At 34.5% G+C, this 26883-nt stretch overlaps 3 protein-coding genes across 4 annotated transcripts; 1 reads left to right on the top strand and 2 right to left on the bottom strand.

Moving 5' to 3' along the window:
* Nucleotides 1-565: 565 nt before the first annotated feature.
* Nucleotides 566-8184, bottom strand: LOC144451087 (cell division control protein 42 homolog). 2 transcript variants are annotated; one of them, XM_078141857.1, is made up of 6 exons: nt 8054-8184; nt 4889-5062; nt 4094-4166; nt 3379-3488; nt 2843-3040; nt 566-2206 (listed from the first exon to the last, which is right to left on the bottom strand). In XM_078141857.1, exons 2-6 carry the CDS (start codon nt 5003-5005, stop codon nt 2117-2119), a joined length of 588 nt encoding a protein of 195 aa, XP_077997983.1. In that variant the 5' UTR covers nt 5006-5062; nt 8054-8184; the 3' UTR covers nt 566-2116. The 2 variants fall into 2 exon arrangements, with proteins under 2 accessions (XP_077997983.1, XP_077997984.1); XM_078141858.1 differs by having other exon boundaries at nt 4889-5057; nt 8054-8170.
* Nucleotides 8185-11312: 3128 nt separating this feature from the next.
* On the bottom strand, nt 11313-14699 carry LOC144451587 (uncharacterized). The gene is made up of 3 exons (XM_078142475.1): nt 14664-14699; nt 13791-13932; nt 11313-13012 (listed from the first exon to the last, which is right to left on the bottom strand). The coding sequence occupies exons 2-3, from the start codon at nt 13867-13869 to the stop codon at nt 12219-12221; spliced, it is 873 nt and encodes a 290-aa protein (XP_077998601.1). The 5' UTR covers nt 13870-13932; nt 14664-14699; the 3' UTR covers nt 11313-12218.
* A 223-nt stretch (nt 14700-14922) lies between these two features.
* LOC144451633 (type-1 angiotensin II receptor-associated protein-like) lies at nt 14923-18089 on the top strand. The gene is made up of 4 exons (XM_078142527.1): nt 14923-15056; nt 15279-15313; nt 16993-17104; nt 17739-18089. Exons 1-4 carry the CDS (start codon nt 15033-15035, stop codon nt 18087-18089), a joined length of 522 nt encoding a protein of 173 aa, XP_077998653.1. The 5' UTR covers nt 14923-15032.
* Nucleotides 18090-26883: the final 8794 nt, after the last annotated feature.

A 26883-nucleotide genomic window follows, 5' to 3' on the forward strand; every position in this document is an offset into this window, starting at 1 on the left:
TATTATGACTACCCTTGAATAGAATATTAGCTCCTTGAATGACGTATTACTATAGTATTAGCTCACAAGTGTCTGTGTAAGGTACGCAGTGACGGGCGCCCTCACACATCGGTCATTCGGAGGGCGGAACGACCGACGTATCTTACAGGCTACCAGAGCATAAACTGAGTCTACTTAATACTATACTAAAACACATATTTCTTACTACTATGAGAATACTTCCTTGATCTACTGATAGGTTTATAAACACACACTGAAATGACAGACAACTCATACCTCCCTTTGGATAGTTCCCTGAATATGTCTCCACACAAACACAGACACACACATTGAAATACATAACTTAATCCTTACACTCTGAAAAATCCCTTCCACCAAATCTAACCACAAACGCACATATAGACATGCATACACATATAGAAACACACACATGTATGTATGCACACAAATGTACAACACACATGTACATGTACATACACACTCACACATACCACAAACACACAAAATGTACACAAACACACAAACACCTTGAATACTTCCAAGGACTGAATCTCCAGGAGATAAATAAATGATAACACAACTTTGTGCATCAGAACTTTTATTAATAAATTCTGAAGGACATCCACAAAGTGTAGCATTAACTGTTTATACTTCTTAATTAATAATCTAGCAAAGCTACTAATTTACTGCACAACTAAGTTTTCTCTAAATACATCATGTTGTTGTTGAGAGCAAGGTATAAAATGTTTTGACTTCAATTGGAAAGACTACACAAGTGATTAAACCAGGAAGCAAATGGAAAAGGCACACTTGACTCCAATATCGGTTGCTTTGAAGAAAACAAAAAATTACAGTATTTTGAAAACAATACAACTACATATATACAATGTATAACTAGGTAATTCTATGTAAGTCCAAAACAAAACCGTTTAGTAGCCTTGGCTTCCATTAACTTCATCATTTTTTGGACTCATTTGGGATGTTTTCATCAAAAAAGTCACATTTCCCTCAACCCTGTAAATTTTTTTGTTGGTAATATTCTGCTGTGTACCCCCTTTCATGACTAATAGTGTAACAAATCATTTGAAATCTACTTGGTAGCTCTCGTACACAAAACAAAATGAAATACTAATTCTAACAATAAGTACTAATCACTTCCTACTGACATTCATACAAAGCACTTCACTCCTTTTTTGTATTGAAAAGACCATTCACTGTACAACATTTCTTTTCTTTGTCTGGTTTCAAGCTAAACTACCTCCACTACAAAATCATTCATGTATGTAGATGTAACCTTACACATATGTATGTGTTAGGTGGTCACCTTACACACGTGTATATGCTAAGGGGTCACCTTACACACATGTATATGCTAGGTGGTCACATTACACATATACAGTTGCTAAGTGGTCACCTGACATATGTGTACATGCTAGGGGTCACCTGACATACATATACATGTTAGGTGGTCACCTGACATAATGTCTGTGTACATGCTAGGTGGTCACCTGACAATGTTTGTGTACATGCTAGGTGGTCACCTTACATAATGTTTGTGTACATGCTAGGTGGTCACCTGACAATGTTTGTGTACATGCTAGGTGGTCACCTTACATAATGTTTGTGTACATGCTAGGTGGTCACTTGCATTGGCGACTCACACAGTGTGATCACGAACTCTACAAACATGTACCAACAACGTTTTTTAGAAAACAAAGAAGAATTTACAATTTCGTGTGTGCATACCACCAAATTTCTGCTTCCCGCACAACTTGACACAGCTTTGAAAAAGGTTACATCACCTTTGGCAAAAAAAAAATAATAATAAATTGAAAATATTGTCTGAGTAACTGGTGTTGAAATAACAAATTATGACATGACTGATGTCTGTGAGATGTAAACATTATCAGTTGACGGTTCAACTCTGCTGGAAGTATCAAATGTTTTAAGCACACACACACACACACATACATACGTACGTACAAAGAACCAGATTGAGGAGCATGAAGACTAAGGCTTTCACACTGTGTGGTCTTTATATGCCAAGTCATTACCAAGCTACCTGACTAGGTACAATACTAATATCTTCAATTCTGTTTGTTTGTTTGTTTGTTTTTTATAATATTCGACACTTCTTCTTTTTGGGTTGTTCTGGTGGCTCCAATGCTGCAAGAATAGCTTCATCAAAAACATTCTTTAGTCCTTTCTGTAAAAAAATGAGATGTGATATATATATTATCACTAGGTTTCTACTATATCTTCCAAATGTCTTCTGCAGAAAATTCCAAAAAACAACTGAAACTACTGTGAAAATATTTATTTATATGCAGAATTTACAATTTATGTCCTGAAAAGAAGTTTTCAGTGTGTCTGTAGAGCAGTTTATTTTTAAAAAATACTGACCAATCAGCATGCCCTCAATTCATGATGGACAGACATGCTAGCCAATCAACATGCCTTCAGTTCAGGATGTATAAAACATACTAACCAGTCGGCACGTTTAGTTCATAATATATACACGTTAGCCAATCAGAGTGCTTGTAGTTCAGTATATAAAACATACTAGCCAATCAGCATATGTTTAGTTCACAATGTATATAACACACTAGCCAATCAGTGTATCTGTAGTGCAGTGTATATAAGACACTAGCCAATCAGTGTATCTGTAGTTCAGTGTATATAACACACGAGCCAATCAGTGTATCTGTAGTTCAGTGTATAAAACACACTAGCCTATCAGCATGCCTGTTAATAATGTATACAAATGCTAGCCAATCAGAGTGTCTGTCTAATTTGAGCAAGGGTTGAATATTCCAGGTACTTCACAACATTCATTACTAACCTGTGTGAGGGCTGAACATTCAACATACTTCACTGCTTTCAGTTCTCTTGCTAGTTTTTCGGCTTGGTCTGGAGATATTGGTCTCTGTTTATTCTTTGCCAATTTTTCCACTGTAGGTGCATCATCACGAAGATCAACTTGAGTTCCAACCAACAGAAATGGCGTTTTAGGACAGTGATGAGTTATCTCTGGAACCCACTGTTTAGAGAAAATAATACATTTAGCATAATGTAAACAGACTTTGAAATCACATAATATATACTACCATGGAAAGCAAGCTATCAACAATCTGTGATAGATACAAACTAAATGTATTGTTAGGGTTATAAGTATGTGTGTTGACCAGCCAATAGGGTTGTGAGTATACGTTTTTGACCAACCAATGGGGCCAAGACTTCTCTTGACCAGCCAACAGGGAATATGAGTATGTGTTTTGACCAGCCAATAGGGTTATGAGAACAAATTTTGACATGTAGATGATACCATATCAACAAACTAATTTCTAACTCTGATTTATTATTTTATACCTATCTTACCTTTTCTTTCACATTTTCAAATGATGATGGTGAAACAACAGAAAAACATACAAGGAAGACATCTGTTTGTGGGTAGCTGAGTGGTCTCAATCTGTCGTAGTCTTCTTGCCCTGTACAAAAACGTAAACACAACAATACTCTAGTAAATTTCACAAATATTCAATTCAACACACAAAAAAAGAAAATGACAGGAAAACCTAGGATTGTTCAATTTGGGATACGTGGAAGAGCTTACTACGACATGTATTTCAACTCTCAATTAATTTACAGGACCAGCAAGAAAAGTGCTATGTACTATATTAAATTAGCCATAACACTTTTGTAATGTGAATGAAACCACAGCCTGTTGACAGAGTCAGTGTTGCAGCCAGAGGGGGTTTTTGGGTCATTTGAAACACATTTTTCGGACCTGACCCACAATTTTTGAAGTGATAGGTCATAGATGACCCACACTAAAATTGTATGCAAATATGTTTAGCAACAGCCAGGTGTTGGCTGGGTTTGATTAAAAATGTAACAAGGTCTGCATGTAAGAAGGGTGTGGCTCAGTTTGACCCTGCTGAACAACGTAGGTTTTCCCCGGGTACTCCGGTTTCCTCCTGCTTCTTCAACACTTAGGCACTAGGGCGCTGCTCTTGTGGCGACCACTCAACAAATTTTCGAATTTATTTGGAGGAATAAAGTTTATTATTATTATACTAAAGGGTTGACTTACCAGCAGTATCAAATAAACCCAATGTATATGGTTCACCACCTATCATAACAGTGACAGCATAGTTATCAAATACCTACAGATGAACAAAATACATGTTATATAATATTGCGAAGAATTGCAAACAAACAGATTTACAATCACAAGTCTTCATATTTTGACAAATCCTGTAAAAACCCAATAAATGATAAACTCATCTCCAGATATGGACATCTCAAGATTACCTCGACTATTGAGATGGCATAAATGTGTACTATACTATGTATTTGAACCATTAACCCTTTATGATGGGTGATAACATTTCTATTAAATGTCTCTCATCATCTTTAATTTCTATCTTCATCTTAGCCTTGTAAAGTGCATGAAGATGAAGTGTAGTGTGTATTTATTTGGAAATGAAATTTTCTATCATCATTGACGTCAACATCTTTCTTGGATCCAATATTCAAAGATTGCATACTATTTCTTCCATTTCGACATGACTGATCTGCATCCCAAGTTTAGTCATGCCAAATAATAAACATAACATTTATTGTTGGTACATACTCTAGAGAGAAATTTATTTGAGGTATGAAAACAAACACTATATGACTACACTTACCATTGGTACATACTCTGGAGGAAATTTATCTGTCATTTGAAAACAAACACTAAATGCCTACACTTGCTATTGGTACATATTGAAAAAGGGAATTTATTGTATAAAGCAAATGCTATGCGACTATACTTACCGTTGGTACATATTCTGAAGGAAATGTATCTGTTATTTGAAAACAAACACTATGCCACTACACTTACCGTTGGTACATATTCTGAAGGAAATTTATTTGTAGTATATGAAATCAGGAGACAGGTTTTACCCACAGCACCATCACCAACTACAACACACTTTATGGTCTGCATAGCTGAATGCATATATCTCTGTCCCCTTCTTTGCTAACTGTACCACCCTTCTAGTAGTAGTATTCTGTCCTACAAAGAGAGACACACAACATTTCAAATATAGCTAAAATGATGTTGGCACTGTGTTTCACTCATGGGAGGGACGTTACATTTTTTACACAGAAGATAGACATATTTCAACTCTAGACTAACAATAACATAGACACAATAAACACAGCAGAAACCTTTATCACATCACATTGAACAGTGATAAGCATTGCTATTCTTTCAAAGTGTAGTAAAACAGGCTTCAAATGAAAACATTACTCATGGAGTTTGGACTTGATGATTTCAATGGCTGCAATTGTTAATTTCCTAACTGATAATCAACACTTCAACTTGACTACTTCTACATTCCACCTGTGCATGGCACCTATGTAATTATTTCTTTGCATTAGAAGTTGTCTGAGGGCGTGTATTACAAATGTCGTGTTACATGAATGAAACACCAAATGAACATCATTTTAGCTGTAAAATTGGGCTGTATTATCCTGTATAGTTGATAATTACGGCCTGTTTATGTCAGTGTTCACTGCTTGTTTGATACAACCATGCAGACACCAATTATAAGAACTGCAAATTTTACACAACAAAATCATAATTTCTTGCCACAGTTTCTCAAATGAAATAAACCATTAAACATAGTTCAACTACACACAGACACACAAGCACCAAAATTTTCAGGTCTCAATATGGTGGCATGCCAGCTCATTTCCTTTACTATTTAGACAAAATTCATTCAGTCTTGCTATAGTATATTTATGAATAATAGAACATTTAATAGATAGCCAGGTGAAAACACCTAAATATCAGATGACAGACATCCTAGACAAATATTGATAATGATAAAGATACATGGTGTGATATAGTGGTATGATATAACATTAGCTACTTCCTGGATTTGTTGCCCCTTGTCATTTACTGCTTTATGTCTACAACATTAAGTCTTGCACAAAGTTTACTCAAGATTGTGTACTGAACTTTTAATCATTCAGCAACTGACTTCTTGTGTTTCTTGCATTACTAAGCTCAAATTGCAATCAAAAAGGTCTGTGCAAAATATATGTAGAGAGAATAGGCATGGCGTCATTCTTCACTAAAAGAAAGTACTTTGTCTTGTATGGAAAATCAGAACATGAATTGATCTATTGGCTGCACATCAGCTCACGAGTGTCTACATACATGTAGTTGTATGCAACCATCTATCTCTAAACTTAGTACATAAACCTAATAATAATTAGGCAAAGCCCATAAGCTCACGCAGGATAGATTCATTTGTGACTGACTGCCTCACGATGATATTGTAGATAGCACACTTAACATGGAGAATGCGCATAGTATATGCACATGCAGTCATTGTGCCGAAATGCATCCTTGCACCCAAAAAAAATCGCATAGTGTATAGGACAGTCACACACATGCGTACTAGCCACTGAGCCACTACATGGCCGCTTCACAGTCGCTGCATGAGCTATTATATATCTCACAGGAAACAAAGTTGTTTCATGAAATCAAAAATGTCTAAGTTGATCAAAATGTGTGTAAGAGTTTGTCTATTAATCTGATTAAAAACTGATGTTGTGAATATCCTTGGATTTCTTTGTTTACCTCCTTTATTTGTTTGTCATTTCTTTTTGATTTTGTTGTTCTATGAGTAAGTGCCTCCTTCCTACATGTATATCTGATGCAATACCATAGGAGTTTGCATTCAAATCTTGCACGTACATCTGTACATATAGCGAATCAAAATCTGCCTTACCAGTTAAACAGTCCAGGATAGAAGTTGAAAATGAATAATCTCACTTGCTTGTTATTGTTTAGTTGCATCATGACTACAAATTATACTTCATATGTACTTCTCTATATCATCACATGTAGGATGACCTCAAACTAATGGTAATATACACAAGAACACACACAATTTTAATGCCAGTCACGCTCATTTTGCCAGTGTTCCAAATTGGTTTGTGTTGAGAAAAACATACACAAATACAAAATGTTCGACGACTAAGAGTTAACTTGCCTAGTGGTCAAAAATTAGCAATAACTTGTTTACTCATTTGACAATAACTTCGTCCCCTCACACATTGCATGAATTGAGTTTGACAAATATACCAGTTCATCAATCCTGTCTGGCATTGGAAACACAGTACATGATGTGCCACTTGAATCAGAGGTTTTCAAAATCAGGCAAGTGACCAATTACTTTATCTTCCTGGCTACATACACGGAATGAATGCACTTCCTTTTACATGCATGATGACACTGCACTAAGCCTTCTGACAATGACAACGCCTTTTCTGTCGACACATATTTTGCATGGACCTTTTTGATCAAAATTCGAGCTTATTAACAAAAGAAAACACGTAGACAATTGCTGAATGATGAAAAGTTCAGTACACAAGAATAAACTGTGTGCAAGACGTACAAAGCAGTAAATTGTAAGGGGCAGCACAACCAGGAAGTAGCTAACGTTACTCGTCCGTCACGTCGCCATATCACGTATCTTTATCATTATTAGTATTTGTCTAGGATGTCTGTCATCTAATATTAGGGTGTTTTCACTCGGCTATCTATTAACTGTTCTAATTATTCATAAGATATCGCTTGATTGGGTTAAACCAAATGTTAACATTTTTTCTTTCATTCTTCTGTGCCCGACAGATATATAAAAGTAAACGGAAATACTTCCCTATCCAGTCACAGTGATTCTCTCAGTTCCTGTTGCATAGCTGGACTGAGGGCCAATCCAAGTGAAATCTGATTTCTCAAGATCAAAAATTAAATTCAAAATATCTTCGCTATTTCCCGCTAAATAATAATCCCCTTCGACAATCCGTGTTGACAAAGAGCAAGAGTGCGGTAAATCTGACAAAACACAATCGAATGACATCGATCGAAACAAAATTTGTACGGTCCATTCTGTCATCAGCGTACACTTGCTTTTGCTTTATCTTTGTCATTAGTTATAAAATATCAAACGTGTTCTATATATTGATAAAAAGACTGATAGATCTTTACCGTTCTACTTGCCGCAGAATCCGGAGGTCCTTTTAGCCTTTCCAAACGGTGATATCTGTAGTTAGCTTGTCTTTATATTTAGCTAGCTCTGTCCGCCATGACACTTAACCGTTTATATAGCTGGGCGTTGGCATTAGACGGGTTTCATGACCTGCAATGAACGGACCTTATATTCGCCGAGGTACATGTACTAAAAATAGTACACTGTGAATGACACAATATGTTGTGAAAAAAACAAAAAAACAGTATGTCATTTCTATTCAAGTTGTTTCTTTTGTTTGTTTGTTTTTTTACTGATATGTACAACTAATGTCTTAAAATAGAAATGTGTTATTCTCATTACAAAAAAGAAAGATAAAGAAAAGGCGAAGTGCTGTAGTAAAAAGCAAAACAAATTTCTATTCACGTAGTTTGTTTGTTTGTTTGGTTGGTTGGTTTGTTGGTTGGTTGGTTGGTTGGTTGGTTGGTTACTTGGTTGGTTACTTGGTTGGTTGGTTGGTTGGTTGGTTGGTTGGTTGGTTGGTTGGAAAATCGACGAAGGTATCCGCAATTTTGTCAGCTCAAAATATGACATCATCGACTCAATTAATATAATAATTCATTCATTCATTCATTCATTCCTACCTCTCCCTTCCTTCCTTCCTCCCTTCCTTTATTCAATTCGACATTGACAGCGATGAGCAAGTAAAAGATCTGCGCACCTACATGAAAAGTGATAACTTAGCAAGGTTACCATGGAAACGTTAACGTTACATTCGCCAGAAACCATTTATTTATACGTAAAATGTTCCAAGCAAAACATGCTACTCGGGCTTAAACCTGCACTAGCTGCAACTGGGGCATTTTATTCATCAAATAAGCAAGAAATATTTACTATAAATTGGCCACTAACTTATGAAAAGCCATTGTACCTTTTAATTCGTGGCCAATACTATTTGTAGGTAGTGTAGTGGCAAGTTTAAATCTTGAGTGAAATTTAAGCTTAGTTTTGAATCTGTCACCATGTCATAATCATCACCATCTCAATGTCATCATAACACCTCCATTTACAGGAGTTTTTTTGTGGATTGTCATTGCAGGTTGTCAATTTAGTATGTTACACAAAGCAACAATGCAACGATAAAGAATTCATCTACTTTTATTTTAAAAAATAACAAGTACGTACTCTGACTTTTACTCGTAAAATGATGTTATTCACGTGAACAAGAAAACAAGCCAAGTAACACTGTAATACAGTACACATTTCATTTCAATCTGCAGTATACAGGAAACAACGTTATCGTCAGCCCGTTCATGAAAAAATAAAGCCTATTTACAAAAATTATCGAGGACACAAACCTAACAAAAATACCATATTTACCGAAAGATATCAGTTAGACTGTGACACGTGACTTATTGATGCATCTTGTAATTGAATCAAGTTTTTAATTCCGTTGTCATGGACGACAACTGAATGAAAAAGCCTTGATAGTTCAAAACGTATTGATGAACACTTTTGTGGTTTACAACTTGAAAATTCAATAGTGTTGATACTGTATTATCACCGTAAACAGCTCTACACGGAAGAAATGAAAGGAGGGTGGAAAACATTTAATAATTCAAGAAGTGATAGCGATTTTTTGTGTGTTTTTATAATGTTGCTGAATTCTTTATCTACATACATGATGGGCCATGCATGGTGGTTCTCCAAGAAATTTACCCCGACATCTGTTGTACCAAAATTGTTTTCAATAAAAGATGGAATGGTCGGAGAACTGAGGAGGAAGGATGTATGATTTTTTTTTTAAATAGTGGAAAACCTTTTTTCCCATTTTAATCAGGTCACACCACTTGACAGATTGACAATTTTTGACTAGTGTACTTACTGTGAATTCATTTTTATTATAATGTGTTGATTTAAAAGAACACACAATAGTCTAGTTCCTATACAGTATCGTTACCATTTACACCTCCTCTCACAGTCTAGTTCCTATACAGTATCGTTACCATTTACACCTCCACTCACAGTCTAGTTCCTATACAGTATCGTTACCATTTACACCTCCACTCACATAGTCTAGTTCATATACAGTATCGTTACCATTTACACCTCCACTCACATAGTCTAGTTCCTATACAGTATTGTTACCATTTACACCTCCACTCACATAGTCTAGTTCCTATACAGTATTGTTACCATTTACACCTCCACTCACATAGTCTAGTTCCTATACGGTATCGTTACCATATACACCTCCACTCACATAGTCTAGTTCCTATACAGTATTGTTACCATTTACACCTCCACTCACAGTCTAGTTCCTATACAGTATTGTTACCATTTACACCTCCACTCACATAGTCTAGTTCCTATACAGTATCGTTACCATTTACACCTCCACTCACAGTCTAGTTCCTATACGGTATCGTTACCATATACACCTCCACTCACATAGTCTAGTTCCTATACAGTATTGTTACCATTTACACCTCCACTCACATAGTCTAGTTCCTATACAGTATCGTTACCATTTACACCTCCACACACAGTCTAGTTCCAGGCTATACAGTACCGTTACGATTTACACCTCCACCCAGTCCAGTTACAGTATCGTTACCATTTATACCTTCACTCACAGTATAGTCAAAGCTGTTGCTCTAGAAGTCCTGGGGTACAATTTGAAATTCATCCACGTCCACCCACCCAGTCATTAACTGTGGTTAGACAACGGTTGATACAGACTAAAATAACAATCGATTTGTCTGTACATATTACCTATGGTTATTTAGAATTTACCTGAAAGTGATTCCATTCCATGATGATTTCTTTTAGCACAAAAATTGTTTCAGCCTACAGAAGTGCTAAAATAAGTTAATAGCCAAAATAGATACGCTGGCAGTAAATAAAAACATGGCGACTTTGATTCTAACCATCTCATAAATGCAATACAATCTAGTCTTCTTTACTTGCACCATCTTCAAGAATGATTTTAGTGATACTAGTAGTAAAACTTCGCTTGAAACCAATCATAACAAAGTAATTTAACATACCTGTATCGACTTTTTGTCTAATTTATACACACATGCACACATACATACATACATACATACGTACGTACGTAGTACTACATACGCACGCACGCACACACGCACACACATACATACACATTATTAGCAAAAGACAATAAACACAGATCATTAATACAATAAGTTTCTGTTTTTGTTTATTAGGTCCACTGGTAAAAAAAATTATTTTTATGAAGTACATCATATTGGGAGTCTTGACGTACAGCTACAGTTTGAAATGATCCAATTTTGTTCAAAGTCAGAACTATTACTTTGCAAATCTGTATATATGATATACAACGCATCAAGTGTTACTTTTACCATTAATTCACAAAGATCTACATCACAGGCAAACACTTGTGGTCATAGCCCAAGAGGAGATCTATGTTCTAAGCATGCTGAAATATCAACAACTACCAAACCATACACTTCAAACTAAAACAATAAACTCGCAATCATTCTAAAATTTGTCCATTATGAAGGGTCTAATGAGTCCAACAATTTGCCTACAATATTACTATGACAAATATACTATTGACAAACTAAGACTTTTGTTGTTGCACATTGTAGATTACACAAGTGGATGATAGCAGTGCCTAAGTTACGCAGATATGATCACCTGCCAATACTCAATATAGTGTAAAACACTGGATGAGGTTGAATGTGACATCAATTGAGAAAAACTTTACACTAATGTCCATCGATAGCTGATATCAATGGCAAAATAATAGGTATAGTTTTTGACTGTGATAGCTTGCCAATAGTTGATCTTCTAGTGTTAAACAATACTAGTAATCCAGCCCTGGTTTACTAAGATAGATGCAAACTAAATCTATTTGTTCTTCAAGTTCAATGTGGTAGATTACACAAGTGGCTGACAGCGGTTCCTCTGTTTTGTTTAATTCTAATCACTCTGTGATCAACATAGTGTAAACATTGGAAGGACCAAAACAACACTGCAAGTTCATGGAACTTTAAATACACCAGTTTTCAGAGATGCCTCCCTACTGAGACTATTCAATAGCTGTTGTGTCAACATGTTGTGACAATAGTTTTAGTTTGTGTCTATCTTAGAAAACTGAAGGCTCAACTATCTGGGTAATGTCTTATAAAATTCAACTTAATTCCTCTTAGAACTACTTTCCATCGGTGTCTGGTTATCTTCAGTCATTTCCATGTGTTCAACAAACTTCTGGTAGATGGCCCACTCTTCTTGTCTCTTCCTAATTTCTTGTCTTATTTCCCATGGATACAACTGCTTAAACTTTATACTGTCGAGGTGCTTATTCCATTTAATCCGTTTTTTTCTCTTTCTATTTTGCTTTATTCTCCAGCGTAGAAATCGAGTTCTTTTCAGAAATTTCTTACGTCGATGTTTATTCATTTTACGTTTTCTATGCCGTATAACTCTACCAGTGCCTTTGCCACTGGATGCTTCCTTCGTCTCCTCATTTTTTGCCGTACCTGGTAACTGTTGGTGGTCATTCATAGGATTGTGTAAAGGGTCTATTATGTCCAACAAGTTGTTTTTAGTTGGACAATCCATTACAGTATTAGTGATCTGAGGATCTAATATAGCATGGTTAATTGCTGTGACTCTATCAACAGTTGGAAGAATATATAGCTGATCTGACTGACCTAGCCGAGGTGATAATGACAGCCTACACAACTTGGGCTTAATACCTGAACTAGATAAGTCCAATGCATTCCTATTGGTCAACTTGTGCTCAATACCCAAATTTGATAAGTCCAATGCATTCGGATTGGTCGTTTGCCAGACACTAGGTGTTTCTGCACCATGTTCAGGTATGTTATGTTGATTCAACAAATACATAGAGCTACATATTCTGATCATATGACTTCTTTCCTGTACAGTTACATTGGAGCTGTATCTTGCCTTGACAGAAAGGTGATCTGAAAGAAAGAGATACAATACTACCATAAAATGAAATCCATTGTCAAACTGAGTATCTTCATTAGTGATATTTTGTAAGCTGTACTTCAGTTACCATTTGATTTATAATATATTGAAATATATGTTTATTCTGTTAAGTAGTTTTCAATAATTTATATGGCAGATCATGTTACTCTATGAAAACTTTGGGAGATCTCTCATAACAAATGTGTATGTTTATCAGTAGTTGTGTGAACTAAATTGTTTCTAAAAAATCATAAAGTAGTGTGTATGTGAATGCACATGTATGTGCACTGGTATGTGTATGTATACGATACCAGTATGTGTATATACATGTATGAGCACTGGTATGTGTATGTATACGATACCAGTATGTGTACATACATGTATGAGCACTGGTATGTGTATGTATACGATACCAGTATGTGTATATACATGTATGAGCACTGGTATGTGTATGTATACGATACCAGTATGTGAATGTACATGTATGTGCACTGGTATGTGTATATACATTGTATACGATACCAGTATGTGTCTATACATGTATGAGCACTGGTATGTGTATGTATGCTATACCAGTAAATAATGTGTATATACACGTATGAGCATTGGTATGTGTATGGATGCGATACCAGTATATGTATGCACATGTATACATGTATTGAGTATTATAACTACCATGCATACATTAGCATATATGCTGACAATTTACAATTGGACAGAATCATAGTTTTGAAATATTGGGATAAATTATGAGATTTCTGATGTACTTACATATCTGTGTAGGCTTGAGAATTGTCCGATACATACATCCTAAAGGTAAAACAAGCTGTTTTATATAGCGCTGCATCATTGCAGGACAAAACACTCTCAACGTTAACCAGGTGTACTTTGAACTTCTTACTCACACAGTAACCTGTAAAAACCAAGACATATTGTATGAAAAATAACAAGTAATTCATAAACATACAATAGTAGGAGACCTGTTTTAAAAGTATCCTAACAATTAGATGTTATCAGATGTGATTCCCCAATATTTTTCTTCGTTTAGCCAAGGAAAATATGAGTGACCTAAGGGGTCTCTGTCACTATGACTCAAGTCAATAGGCAGTCACTTGTGCGGTCATGGATCATTTCATCCCCAATTTCAACTCATCCCATTTCAATCATGGATGGGGAAGAGAAGGAACAATGTCAACATGGAGTCCTGTATTACTATGTACGTCTGTAGCTGCAATAATTGTAGCGTCTTGTTGCGGTTTTGTGGGTTTTTTCGTCTGTTTTGGTGACTTTTTAATTTTTTGTGTTTAACCCGCACCTAACCGTTAGGTGCGGGTTAAACACAAAAAATTAAAAAGTCACCAAAACAGACGAAAAAACCCACAAAACCGCAACAAGACGCTACAATTATTGCAGCTAGTACGTCTGTAGCTGTGTAACTTGTAAGTGTAACTGTAACAGTAAGAAGGAATATTGCGGCTACCCCGACCCGGCCACAAAACTTGTTGCAATGTAAAACCAACCAGCGACGCTGCATATTATTTGGCAGTTAATTTCTTGCATAGTAATCCACGACGGTGTTTCGAAAACATGGTATGACCTGTGTCTTAAATCGTGTAGTTATCATTTATCAAACGGTTGTCCTACCTCCTTTCACGTTCACATGGTCGTCGCCATCTTTGAGCTGTCAGGATATTGAAGGAATTGTGGGTAAAATTCTGCATTTTTGCAATGTTTCGTTCAAATATCAATTCAATTATAAAATGGAATCGCCCCAGCACAAATTAACACATTTAATTAAAATCAAATTAGTCTATTTACGTCACACTGTTGTTCTCTTTTGGTAATATGTTAACACTAACAGAGGGCGGTCTGTTTAGATTGACCTTTGACCCTGAAATGAAAAGGATTATTGTGAAGGACGAGTGACGTATATATCGGACACAACCTTGCCAAGGCCTAGCCTATGTTCGTGTTCCTAAACATTTCAAAGAGATCACTAAACTATTTTGCAATATGATGCCGAAAATACCACTCAAGGTAAAGTCGTCATGATTTTATGCTAACAGAATAACTAAATGCAAAACATATTTTTATAAAAACGAGAGTGATCGTCGCCATATCGAACGAAAAACAAATATATTCTGTTAGCTGTGTTTTAAAAACAGACGGTCCATTGTTAAAATACAATGTTACTCAGGTTGCAAATTTTCGAGTAACATATTTCAATTTCTCTAACTGTATATATTCTTATTTTTTCAGGCTATTGTGCTTGTACATTTTGTTTTAACAGTCTGGTAAGTACATAATATATATATCATCTATGTCACTGTCTGTGTATATGTCTGTAGTATAGTACGTCATGTATATATGTATATATGTTATATATGTCAGGCATTGTATATACGTAAGTCACATGCATGTTGACTAATGTCTGAACCGGGAGACTGACTAATGTATTTGCACTATAGTGTAATTCTTGAGAGTGAAACTAGAGTGTGAAGCCCATAAACGTTGGAAATCAATTCATAGCAACCCATTTTTGGGCCCCTAATGTATGTAATGATGTATATATTTTAACCTGACTTCTCTGTGCTAGATTTTTGAATGTGGTTGACACAGACATGCAAAGTCAATGTTGACATGTGCATAGCTGTGTTTTTGCTAAGATTGAGGATTGCTAGTAACAGAAGGGGGAAATTGCTAAACCTTGCACCATTATTTTGACGGGGAACCCTTGTAAAATAATTGGGGAACTCAGGTAGATTTTACCTTTTTTTATCAACCATTTAAAAACACTGTACATCATATATTACATTTAATTCTTTATGATGAAATATAATTTCCAAAAAGTAACAACCAAAATAAAAATATGATTTGTATTTCCAGAGGCTATTTATTTATTCACTTTTTTTACTTTCTGTTTAAATATAGTTCAAATCATTGTTTAAGAATAAGAAATAAATAAGAAGTCACAATTCTCAGTACCTGCAATAAAATTTAATTACCTCATTTTTGAGCTAGAGGGGCAAAACAAAACAAGAAGGTTAACTTATTCTCATGCCCTCATATGGTAATGCATGTGTCGAGCTTGGATCAGACACTATAGTGTTCAAGACTGTATGAATGCCTGAATTTCAGGACTATATGAATGCCTGAATTTCAGGACTGTATGAATGCCTGAATTTCAGGACTGTATACATGCCTGATTTTCAGGACTGTATGAATGCCTGAATTTCAGGACTGTATGAATGCCTGAATTTCAGGACTGTATGCATGCCTGAATTTCAGGACTGTATGAATGCCTGAATTTCAGGACTGTATACATGTAGTCTGAATTTAAGTACTCTATGAGTGTCTGAATTTAAGGACATTATGAATGCCTGAATTTCAGAACTGTATAGCCTGCTGCATGCCTGAATGTCTGAATTTAAGGACTTTTATGAATGCCTGTATTTAAGGACTTTATGAATGCCTGAATTTAAGGACTTTTATGAATGCCTGTATTTAACTTAGGACTTTATGAATGCCTGAATTTAAGGACTTTATGAATGCCCGTATTTAAGGACTTTATGATTAAGGACATTATGAATGCCTGAATTTAAGGACTTTGTGATTAAGGACATTATAAATGCCTGAATTTAAAGACTTTGTGAATGCCTGAATTTAAGGACTTTGTGATTAAGGACATTATGAATGCCTGAATTGAAGGACTTTGTGATTAAGGACATTATGAATGTCTGAATTTCTGGACTGTATGTCTGAAATTCAGGACTGTAACAATGTCTGACTTTCAGGACTGTACATTTGTATGCATGTCTAGATTTCAGCCTTGTGTGTATAAATATAATCCTGACCTGTATTCAAAGAGCAGTAAACAATAGTAAAGCTGTGATCTAGCTGCAGCTCTGTACTGCCAAATGACTGCAGGAATTTGGTTTTGTATTTCATGGGATTCTGTTATATTGATTTATAGGGCAGTCCAGGCAAGCTGGATAACACCGAGTTATGCGTACATGAATTTCTTTGTACTTGCTGTCGGCTTGTGGGCAGTGGCAGCTAAAGAATCAGTAGACTCAATATTAATGGTAAGTAGATGGCATGACACTGATTTCAACACATGCAAATTACTCCTCCACCCACCCCTCACCCCTCACCCCTGTGACGTAAGACGGTGGTGGAGGTTCATTAGGGTTACTAATTATTATTATTATAGACTTTAATTCGGACAGCGACGTCCATATAAATATATGTTACAGAAAAGCTACATGACTGATGTTCTTAAATATAAGAATCTTAACATATAAAGTAAACAAAAAGTAACTTGTCCCATAATTCCACCATATGGGATCTGAAATACAGTAAATCACGTGTACATCTAATTATGCTGTTACAACTTACTGAAAGTCGTCTTCTCAAACTAAACACTTGCTTTCTCATCAGGGCATCAAACGTATACATCCTATTCGATATGAACATAGATATATTGATTTGTAATTTGCATATGCCTATTGTTCTTTATATGCAGTGACCGATTTGCATATTTACTGATAGTACCCAAAGTATACACAACAATTAGTTTGTAATTTGCATATATTTGTGTACATAATTATATATTTGTTTATCATTTTCCACTTTTTTTACTACTATTCTGCAAATATTTCTATTTATCATCATGTTATACTGATAATTCGATACTGTGTGTTTTTTTTCTTCCTGTAGTTCCTGGTTTTCATGTTTGTCAGTATAATCCTGGATATGATAATGATAGGCATCTACTATTCCAAAGGCTTTCATGCATACGCGAATAACTTATCTGAGTTCCGCTTCAGTGCTGGAATGGCTATATTGAATCTACTACTCAAGCCATTGACGTGTGTGCTATTGTACCACCAATATAGGGAACGTGGTGGTGATTACGGCATGGGTTTACCAAGCTCCAATGATGGTGGTGGTGGCGGTGGTGGTGGCTATGAAAACATTGACCAACCAATACCAAGTAACAGCCAGGTAGAAGCTGCACACCCTCATTCTTCAATCCATGATGTTAGTAAATCACCTCTGCCAGAGTAATGACTTGGCTGTTATCCTTGTATTCCTGCTTGGTCCTACCTACCAAGGTTTGGAAGATCCAGGCTTACTTTGAACCTACCTCTCCAAAGTTTGTACTTTCCCATTTCACTCCCACTTTCCCATCTCATTCCATGTTACCATCTCCATTCCCAAATATATTTAATCCCATTCTCTCCAAATGTATTCCGTAATTGACATATTCCCAGCTTTACTTTTATTCCATGCTGTCCACATTTCTTCCTTCCCAACATATTTCCATGCATAACCTCTGTCTTCCCACTATTTACAACACCTAGATATCACCTCCATTAAAGAATATTTCAACTTTTCTGTTGTCAAACCCAAAAAAACTGAACCACACTTAATATCTGGAAATTAAGACAAATTCATAATATAGAGGAAAAGTCCTCAAAGGGCCTCAAAATTAAAATACACAAGAAATTGAAATAAATCAGAATGTGAGTACAAGTTGTATTTTCATAAGGTTGGGCTAAGAAGTAAAACTTATTATAATTATTTAAAAGTGGCACAAACTGAGTTTATAAACTTTTACTTAAGTGAAAATATTTGAATCTAAAACTTCAATTAAACTATTCAATATATAATATAGTTTTAATGTTGAAGAATGCCTTCTATTGCATTGTGGAGTCATGATGGGTGAATGGTTAGCGTGACCGGCTTGGAATCTACAGGTTGCAGGTTCGAACCCTGTCACTGCCCTCTGTTTGTTTCTGAGTGGCTAAAGTCCTTGGCAGCTGTGCCTCAGTCAACCCAGCTGTATAATTGGGGACCTGGTAGGATGTAGGTTGCAATGTGAAGGCTTTAATCCTATGCGCTTTTAAATGGCTACAATGGATTGTATGCTCCCTAGGGAGTTGAGGAAGGGTAAAAGGGCCGTTGTGCCGTTCTGAATCGAGCCAGGGGTAATAATTATAAAGCGCTTTGTGCATGGCGTGGGAAAGCACTATATAAGAACTAAACATTATTATCACAATTGTCTTCATGTATTGTAAAAACAGTTATTTGCATAGGAAGGATTTCCGCAACATTTGCATATACAAAAAATGACATGATCAGATGATTTGTAAGTTATACATTGACACAAGATTTGTATTGAGTTTAATCAAAATTGCAAATGATGGTTAAAGTATGCTTCACTACATAAAATACTGTGAGTACCTTTTAAATATACACTAAAAGTTACACCAAAATTGTATAAACTCAGCTTGTGCTCCTTCAAGGTTTGACAATGAATAATTATTATATTATATAGTGAATGAATGAAACTGAAGACATGGTAATTATACCAAATAAAGATGTGTATTGATTATTGTGTTAAACAGTGGAGGCCTCACAGCCATAACGCAATCATAAGATAATTATTGAAATTATTGGTATCTCACTCTTCCTTGTGGAAGATAGATTTTATGTGATTTTGTCATCATATGTGTTAGTCTCTGAGATACAGACATTTGTGCCATGCTGAGCCAGCACTCATTGTTAACAAACCTGATAGGGCTGAACAACATGACTTATCTTACAGTCTAGAATTTAACAAAACTAAAAAGGCAATAAGTCCCTTATTCTATTCTCCAGCTATTTCATTATGTCTGATTCATAGGTTTTATTAGCCAGGAATAATATATAACAATGAGGATATTTACCTGTGTTGTTGTCTGTAGTGATATAAATTGATGTTTGTTTGTTTGTTTGTTTGTTTGTTTGTTTGTTTGTTTGTTTACTCAATGTCAATATTATAAAATTTATTAAAATGTTATTGTTGACACAAATATCAACTAGGATTCTATAAATAGGGCATAAGATTATAATAGTTGTGTCATTGTATTTCACTCACCATATAGTGAATATATGATATATATGTAATGGAGTGAATTTGATATGTCTAAATATCTTACATGGAATAGACAAGCATGGTGTAATACCTAACTCAAAAAAGCCACAATAATCAGAGTATCTTATCAGCATATTATTAATTTTTGTCATTAAAAACAAGTTGTATAGTAGTGAACATAACATTTATATTTGATATTGTGGATAGCTTTATATTGATGATATGCAGGTCAACTCTATAGAAAGTCTCAGTTGCCCAGACTCATTGGGGGGGGGGGGGGGTTCTCACGTAGCAGCTACCACCTCACAGAGAGTCTGAGAAAATAGTAAACAAAATTTATGTGACTGGCTTCTGCTTTTGATTGGGACAAATGGCACTGCCAAGAAGGGGATGCCAATAGTAATCCCTGGAAATTTAAGTTCCTGTGTCACATCTTTGATAGTCTGCAGCAATAGATACCTGTTAATTTCAAATAATGTAATTTTATAAAATGCAATCTACAGCTATATTTGCATGATTCATGCATACTAACCAAAAGTGGAAGCTACATAAATTATGTTAGCTATTTCCCCAGACTCTGTGGCAGTATAGTAGCCATTAAGCTCAAGCCCCAGTGATGAGTCTGGATAATAGGGACTATTTATAGAATGCTGCATCATTGAAGTGGAATTGTATGGCCATTCCTACAAATCTGACCAGTCTTCAACTTACTACTGTGGAAAGCAAGCTAACAGCAAACTATGACAGACACAAACTAAAACTTTTGTTGTTGTATGTGGTAGATTACTCAAGGAGGTGATATGGGTGCCTTGGTTCTGTTCATATTATCACTCTGTAATCATATTATGGATGTAGCACACACTAAGCACCCTTATATGGGCATATCATATGATTTGCTTCCAAATATGGGCACTGCATGCAGTATGCCTTGACATATGGATGTAGTACACTCTAAGCATCTTTATATGGGCATAGCTCAATATGCCTCATAATGGATGCAGTACATCCTAATATGGTAACATGTGTAAAGCACCTTAATATGGGCATAGTGTACTTCCTTATAAGGGTGTAGCATTGTTATATCCTAGATGTAATATCTAAATCTCCATATATGGACTTCACTAAGACTTAAAAAGGGCACAGTTTTATCTTTATCATATTAGAGTAACTTTTATCCCTATTTTGAAAGAAAATAGACAATAATATAATGTATTTGTCATCCTCAGATTGGGTAACATACACTACATCAAATGTTTTCAAAAATCCATCATGTTTGCAAAATATTCCATGTTCATTTGAATGTATATCTGCTTCTTTTAGCATTTATCTAATCTATTGGCATATTTTGAATAGTGTCATTAAAATATCCAGTTGAAAGCTAATATCACAACATACTACATGTCTGGTTTTAATCATTATAGCATAAAAACTGATATATATAAAGTCATGAAATAGTTTGTAAAAGTCATTTCAATTTGCCATATTTATGTGAATCAATTCTCACTTTTGTTTCTTTTTATTTTTTTTTCTTTCTCTCTGCATTATGTTATGTTCATGGTTTGAAGAAATACTGAGTGGTGAACCAAGCCTGTCCTATCCCTTGCTGCTTGTTATGTATACCAGTTCTAGTGTATTCATCTTTCCAACTTATTTACTCTCAATGTCTCTAGGTAATCACGTTTTGTTTTCATTTCCCAACTGTATTGAAGACCCAGTAGCTGTAACCTTTCCGTTATTTTTACGCATTGAAAAATATATCAAACAAACCGTCACCACAGAATAGATCAATTAAAATATTATTCTCCAATATTGTTCTTCATTCAGCCAAGGAAAATACGACTGACCAATAGTCGATTTTCCCAAGATGCATTGTGTAAGAGGACATCGCTTATCTTGATTTCGAGCAATGTGTCCAGTTACATAAAAACACAGGTTGACGTGATGTACAACAACCAGGGTATATAATCCTTATTTTCTGTCCAAATACAATAACTTGGCTTGTGCATGGTATAACCTCTCTAATTAGCTATAAACTAGTCTACTAGTCATTGATGGTGCTGTGTACACTGGATTGATGTCCATGTGTAAACAGCTACAGGTACAGCTCAATGGCTTCTTGATCAATACATAGTAAATTTGTTGGATGCTGATAGTGATTGATTACGAAGTAAACAATCATTATGCTTCTATGAAAAATTAATCAAAATTAAGACCAAATTTGTTTCAATGGGGTGGTGCATTGGACAGTTGTAACTAACACTACTGGGTTTTCATTACTGGATATAACCAGCTTTCCTCCTTTACCATTACGGCATTGTCATTTTGTTTTTATAAAAACCTAGTCTGTCTACAACACTGATCTGTGACTATGATAGCACTCAACTCCACTCAGCTTCTTATAGAAACATGCATCAAGTGGGTATATGATTTGAAAATATTCACATGCTCTGATTGGTTGCAGTGGGGAGTGATTACATATGTCAGACTGATTATTCAAATGAAGTCATTATGTAAATGTACATGTGTAACTGCAACCCTCCTACAAGTACCAAATGCATCAAGTGTGATAATTTACATGTAATTTACATGTAATACTATATTAAGTCAATTTAAATATACAAATATTCCAATATCGGCTTTTTGGGATGTGGCTATTAAACTTAATCAGTTAGAATGGCTAGCAAGCATTATCATAGTTACAGATCAGTGATGTAGACAGACTACCACCCACCAAATAGTTAATGTTTTTGTATTCATATTCATATTTGTATCCTATCTTTTCATAAAATGAATGGTTATTTTTGTATGATACTTTCATTTGAGGTTGAAGTATTTTGTATATTTTTTTTTGGTAATTTTTTTGTATTTTTATGTTTTCTGACCCAGACATGTAATGTCATGCTTACATACTATGTACTTACGGTATATTAATAATTACACAATTAAAATCAAAGTCGAAAAACATTTAATACACAAACTCAATAAATATAAAACGTTTGAAGCAACAAATACATTCAAATGAGATCACTGATAATTTGAATGTATACAAAAAGGAAAATTCTGTAAAAAGATGCAAAAAGTACAAGTATCACATTATTGGAGATTTAGATAGAGATTTTTACACAGTGGTTAAAAATTTAGTGAATGTGATTTTAGACAATAATTTGACATGAAATAGTAAATTTATGTATGTGTAAGGAGTAATGTCCTAAAATATACTTACATGTATCATTTAAAGGTGCTCTAACTACAACTGGAATATAGTTTGAAATGGTTTGGCTAGATATACTGACTCAAGCCTCGAATTTAACTTTTGGGCTTGTAGTCAATTTATTCAAGTGAACTGTTTGAGCTACATTTCTATTGATTTCCATTGGTCTAACAGACTACCATATTATACATTAGGTAGTCAAGATACAATGTTTGGTAGTCTAGATACAAAGATTGGTCTATGTGCCCTCAACTACTGCCAATTTCAGCCCTGTTGACTTACTCATAACTATTGTACACCTTCAGCAGTATTGAACCACCTGTGGGTAAATGTATCTGTTTGTCAGTACACATAGTATGGTGCAATATAGCCAATCAAATTGGGTATTCACACATCACTATTTCAATTTATTACTATACTGCTTACAGATAAAACAGACCTAAAGTTGACATGTACAATGTCTAATTATTGGTATTTTAGCAATTTTCAATGAATATATTGTTCTGATTGCAATAAATACCAGCCCAGTTACAGCTAGTGCACCTGTAATGTATATCCTTATATCATTAAAACCGGTACAACTCAATATATTTTACATATCGTAAGATTACACCAAACATCGATCATTTCCCGGTGTAGATCAATTTACTGTTAGCAGCCATGACATATACATATATTTCTTAGAATTTCAACTCCAAGTTTTCTCCACATTTTTTGGTACATACACATTTTGAGATAAAGTTTTTTGTAGACAGTGTTATATTTTAATTTTGATCTCGGTTTAAAATTCCACATTTGTCAACTTAGCATAATATTTAGATTTTCTTGTGACTTTTCCTAGAATAGAATTTATGAATATATATCCACATAAATTGGTACCATTTGTCAGACCTTAGCATGAGGTGTCAGTCTTCAGATATTTAAAAAAAAACACAAGTAAAGGATTAAGAACAGATTTTGTGGCCATGGCTTTAACAAATACCTTTCTAAACTCATTCAGCATCAGTGATATTAGATTTTCATTATTACTTGTACAAATCATGGAAAGTCCTGTGTTTATGGTATACAAGACGTGATAGAACCATAGACCCTGCACGAAAGGTTCTATGATAGAACTGACATTATAAACCGTGAAGGGATGCATTCAAATTACTGACACAAATTATTCATATAATATAATGGGGCCGGTGGCCTAATAAACTGAATAAGCTAAACATAACTGACACAAAATACTGAAAATTATGTTCATCAAATTTAAGACACTTCAACAAAATAACACAAATCAATTAAAGGAGAAGTGAAGTGTAGCTGCAACTTTCATTAAGGCTGTTTTAAAACAAAGAAATGCATTTTAGTGATGGTTATCTTTTTTAAAAGAAAAAGAAAAGAACAGAATTTGGATTTTTCCAGACCACATGCAATGGAGCTCTCTCAGTTGGAGCTTCATTTTGCATATATGTTGCCATTTGTTTTGTTCATTCTTATGCTTTTAGTGCTCATTAGCATATCTGACTTCTCAGACCTTGTTTTAAATAAGGATATGCTAATCAAGCTACAAAAAGCAAAAAATAAAAACAAAATATATATGTCAGCTTCTGCTACATTCTAAGTTATACATAATCTCTTTGAAAGAAAAGGTTGAATCTCAGCAATTTTTAGAATAGAAATCTTAAATTAATCAAATTTAGCAAAATATTTTAATTTTTACTGATGAGAGGGAAAGTTCATTTTAACAACAAAATGGAAGATAGCTGGTACAATGTATGTGTATACAAGAAAAAAGTAAAATGTGGTATTTGCTAGACTCTTAAAGTTGTAATTTGATTGATCAAGTTTGTATAGATTTGAAAATAAAAAAGACTTAAATCTTGGAAGACTGCAAAATCTCACATGATTGCATAACATTGTTTAATAATTTGATTAAAATGATGTTATGTAATCACATCAGATTTTGTAGTCATGCAAGATTTCAGTCTGTTTATTTGCAAATTGATAAAAAACACATCACAAATAAAATAATAAATCAAAATCATGACTTTACCAGTTTAGGAATTTGCATATCATCATATGATGTCATCCTAATAGACAATATCACCATTACATTAGATTATAACTTTTATTCAAAAAATTCAAATTAATATCATCTACATGAAATTGTCATAAGTACTTGTGATTTCCTTTGTCTATCCAGATTTCTATTACCTCCACTCTGTGCCTAATATTATGTCCTAACTTATCCACTTGTGGGCAACAATACACCTCATACAAGCTTTACAACAGGTAACAGTTAACTAAGGTGTTTTACTGCTTGTTATAGCATCCATATCATATACTTTAATTATCAGCCCAGTATGTGGTGTCTCTCAATGTAATCAATATGTTAACAACATTACTAGTACAAAGCACAAGTTAGTCAGAGAATGACTAGAGAGTAATCAATGTTACAAGATGTCTTGATCTCACTTAGAGCTATAGAACATTACAGTTGTGACACTTGATTACATTAATTAAGAGACGCTGAGCTGATAATTAAAGCAAGTGAAGTAGTATACTTTTACACTTGATATGGATGCTATAAATGATTGTGACAAGCAGAGAAATACTTAAGTTGACTGTTACCCTTTGTACTTTTATCATATGCCAGTTGGTAGCAATTCATCTTTGGACGTTTGTCCTACATACCAAAACTATTAACATTTAGATTCAATTCAATATATCATTACCAGCTTATAATAATATCATGTCTTATCCTTTTATGGACATTTGGACATATGGATTTTTTCCGTCAGTAACTTTTAGAAGTTGACTCATTTTTCCACGGAATGTGACATACTAATAAGTCAATCATGGTGTTAATCTTAATGTGAATTATATGCAAATGAGTCAAAAATTAACAAGTATCTATGGCTAATGAGTGTTCCAATTGTGATTTTGATTGTAATATGTCATCTTAAATATTTGATCAGCTGACTGTATATGTGAATGTTTTGGTGATAATAGTAATAAGTAACAAACCAGTAGCCCGCTGACTAATATAAAAGTTTTAGTGATATTTATAATAAGTAACAAACTTGCTGACTGCAAATGTGAACATTTTATAGTGACCACAAAGTATGGATTTCAGTTGTTGTCACCTGTACTTGATTGTCTTTTATAACTGGTGTAATGTATTGCTTGAATGTAGAATACTGTTACTTTACATGAATCTTTATTTTACATGGTACACTGTAAATCAACTGTTAGTCACATGATGGTCACATGATTTATGTTATCAACTGTTATGTCACATGATAGTCATGTGATCTGTTATCAACTATTAAGTTACATAAGTCACTTGACCTGTTATCAACTGTGAAGTCACATGATCTATATTATCAACTATTCTCACATGATAGTCACATGATCTATATTATCAATTATTCTGTCACATGATAGTCACATGATCTATGTTATCAACTGCCTAGTTACATGATTAAAATAACATCAAAACCTCAAAATTTGGTGTCTGGAACATCAAGCACTTCAAAAGAAACATCAAAATTTACATCTTAGCTGTCATTTTATCCTTAATCCTATAAGAACTTGGTTTCTGTAACTCAATGTAGTTACACCCTGGATTTAGGGTATCAGGCTTTAATTCAAAGGGTGAATATTGGAGTAAAATGGTCAGAAAATCTATAACAGAACTAAAAAAGAACTGTCTGTCTTTGCAGATTAATGTTATCTTGTGA

Source organism: Glandiceps talaboti, chromosome 21 (assembly GCF_964340395.1).
Source record: "Glandiceps talaboti chromosome 21, keGlaTala1.1, whole genome shotgun sequence".
Lineage (NCBI taxonomy): Eukaryota > Metazoa > Hemichordata > Enteropneusta > Spengelidae > Glandiceps > Glandiceps talaboti.

What these genes read in the sequence shown, in the direction of transcription:
- LOC144451087 (XM_078141857.1), bottom strand. Translation starts at nt 5,005, where the DNA reads ATGCATTCAGCTATGCAGACCATAAAGTGTGTTGTAGTTGGTGATGGT. An exon ending in GGGTTTATTTGATACTGCTG is followed by an intron (nt 3,489 to 4,093) that starts GTAAGTCAACCC and finishes GTTTTTGTACAG; the next exon opens with GGCAAGAAGACTACGACAGA. An exon ending in TTGAAAATGTGAAAGAAAAG is followed by an intron (nt 3,041 to 3,378) that starts GTAAGATAGGTA and finishes TTCTCTAAACAG; the next exon opens with TGGGTTCCAGAGATAACTCA.
- LOC144451587 (XM_078142475.1), bottom strand. Translation starts at nt 13,869, where the DNA reads ATGATGCAGCGCTATATAAAACAGCTTGTTTTACCTTTAGGATGTATG. An exon ending in TCTCAAGCCTACACAGATAT is followed by an intron (nt 13,013 to 13,790) that starts GTAAGTACATCA and finishes TCTTTCTTTCAG; the next exon opens with ATCACCTTTCTGTCAAGGCA.
- LOC144451633 (XM_078142527.1), top strand. Translation starts at nt 15,033, where the DNA reads ATGATGCCGAAAATACCACTCAAG. An exon ending in TGCCGAAAATACCACTCAAG is followed by an intron (nt 15,057 to 15,278) that starts GTAAAGTCGTCA and finishes TTATTTTTTCAG; the next exon opens with GCTATTGTGCTTGTACATTT. An exon ending in CAGTAGACTCAATATTAATG is followed by an intron (nt 17,105 to 17,738) that starts GTAAGTAGATGG and finishes TTCTTCCTGTAG; the next exon opens with TTCCTGGTTTTCATGTTTGT.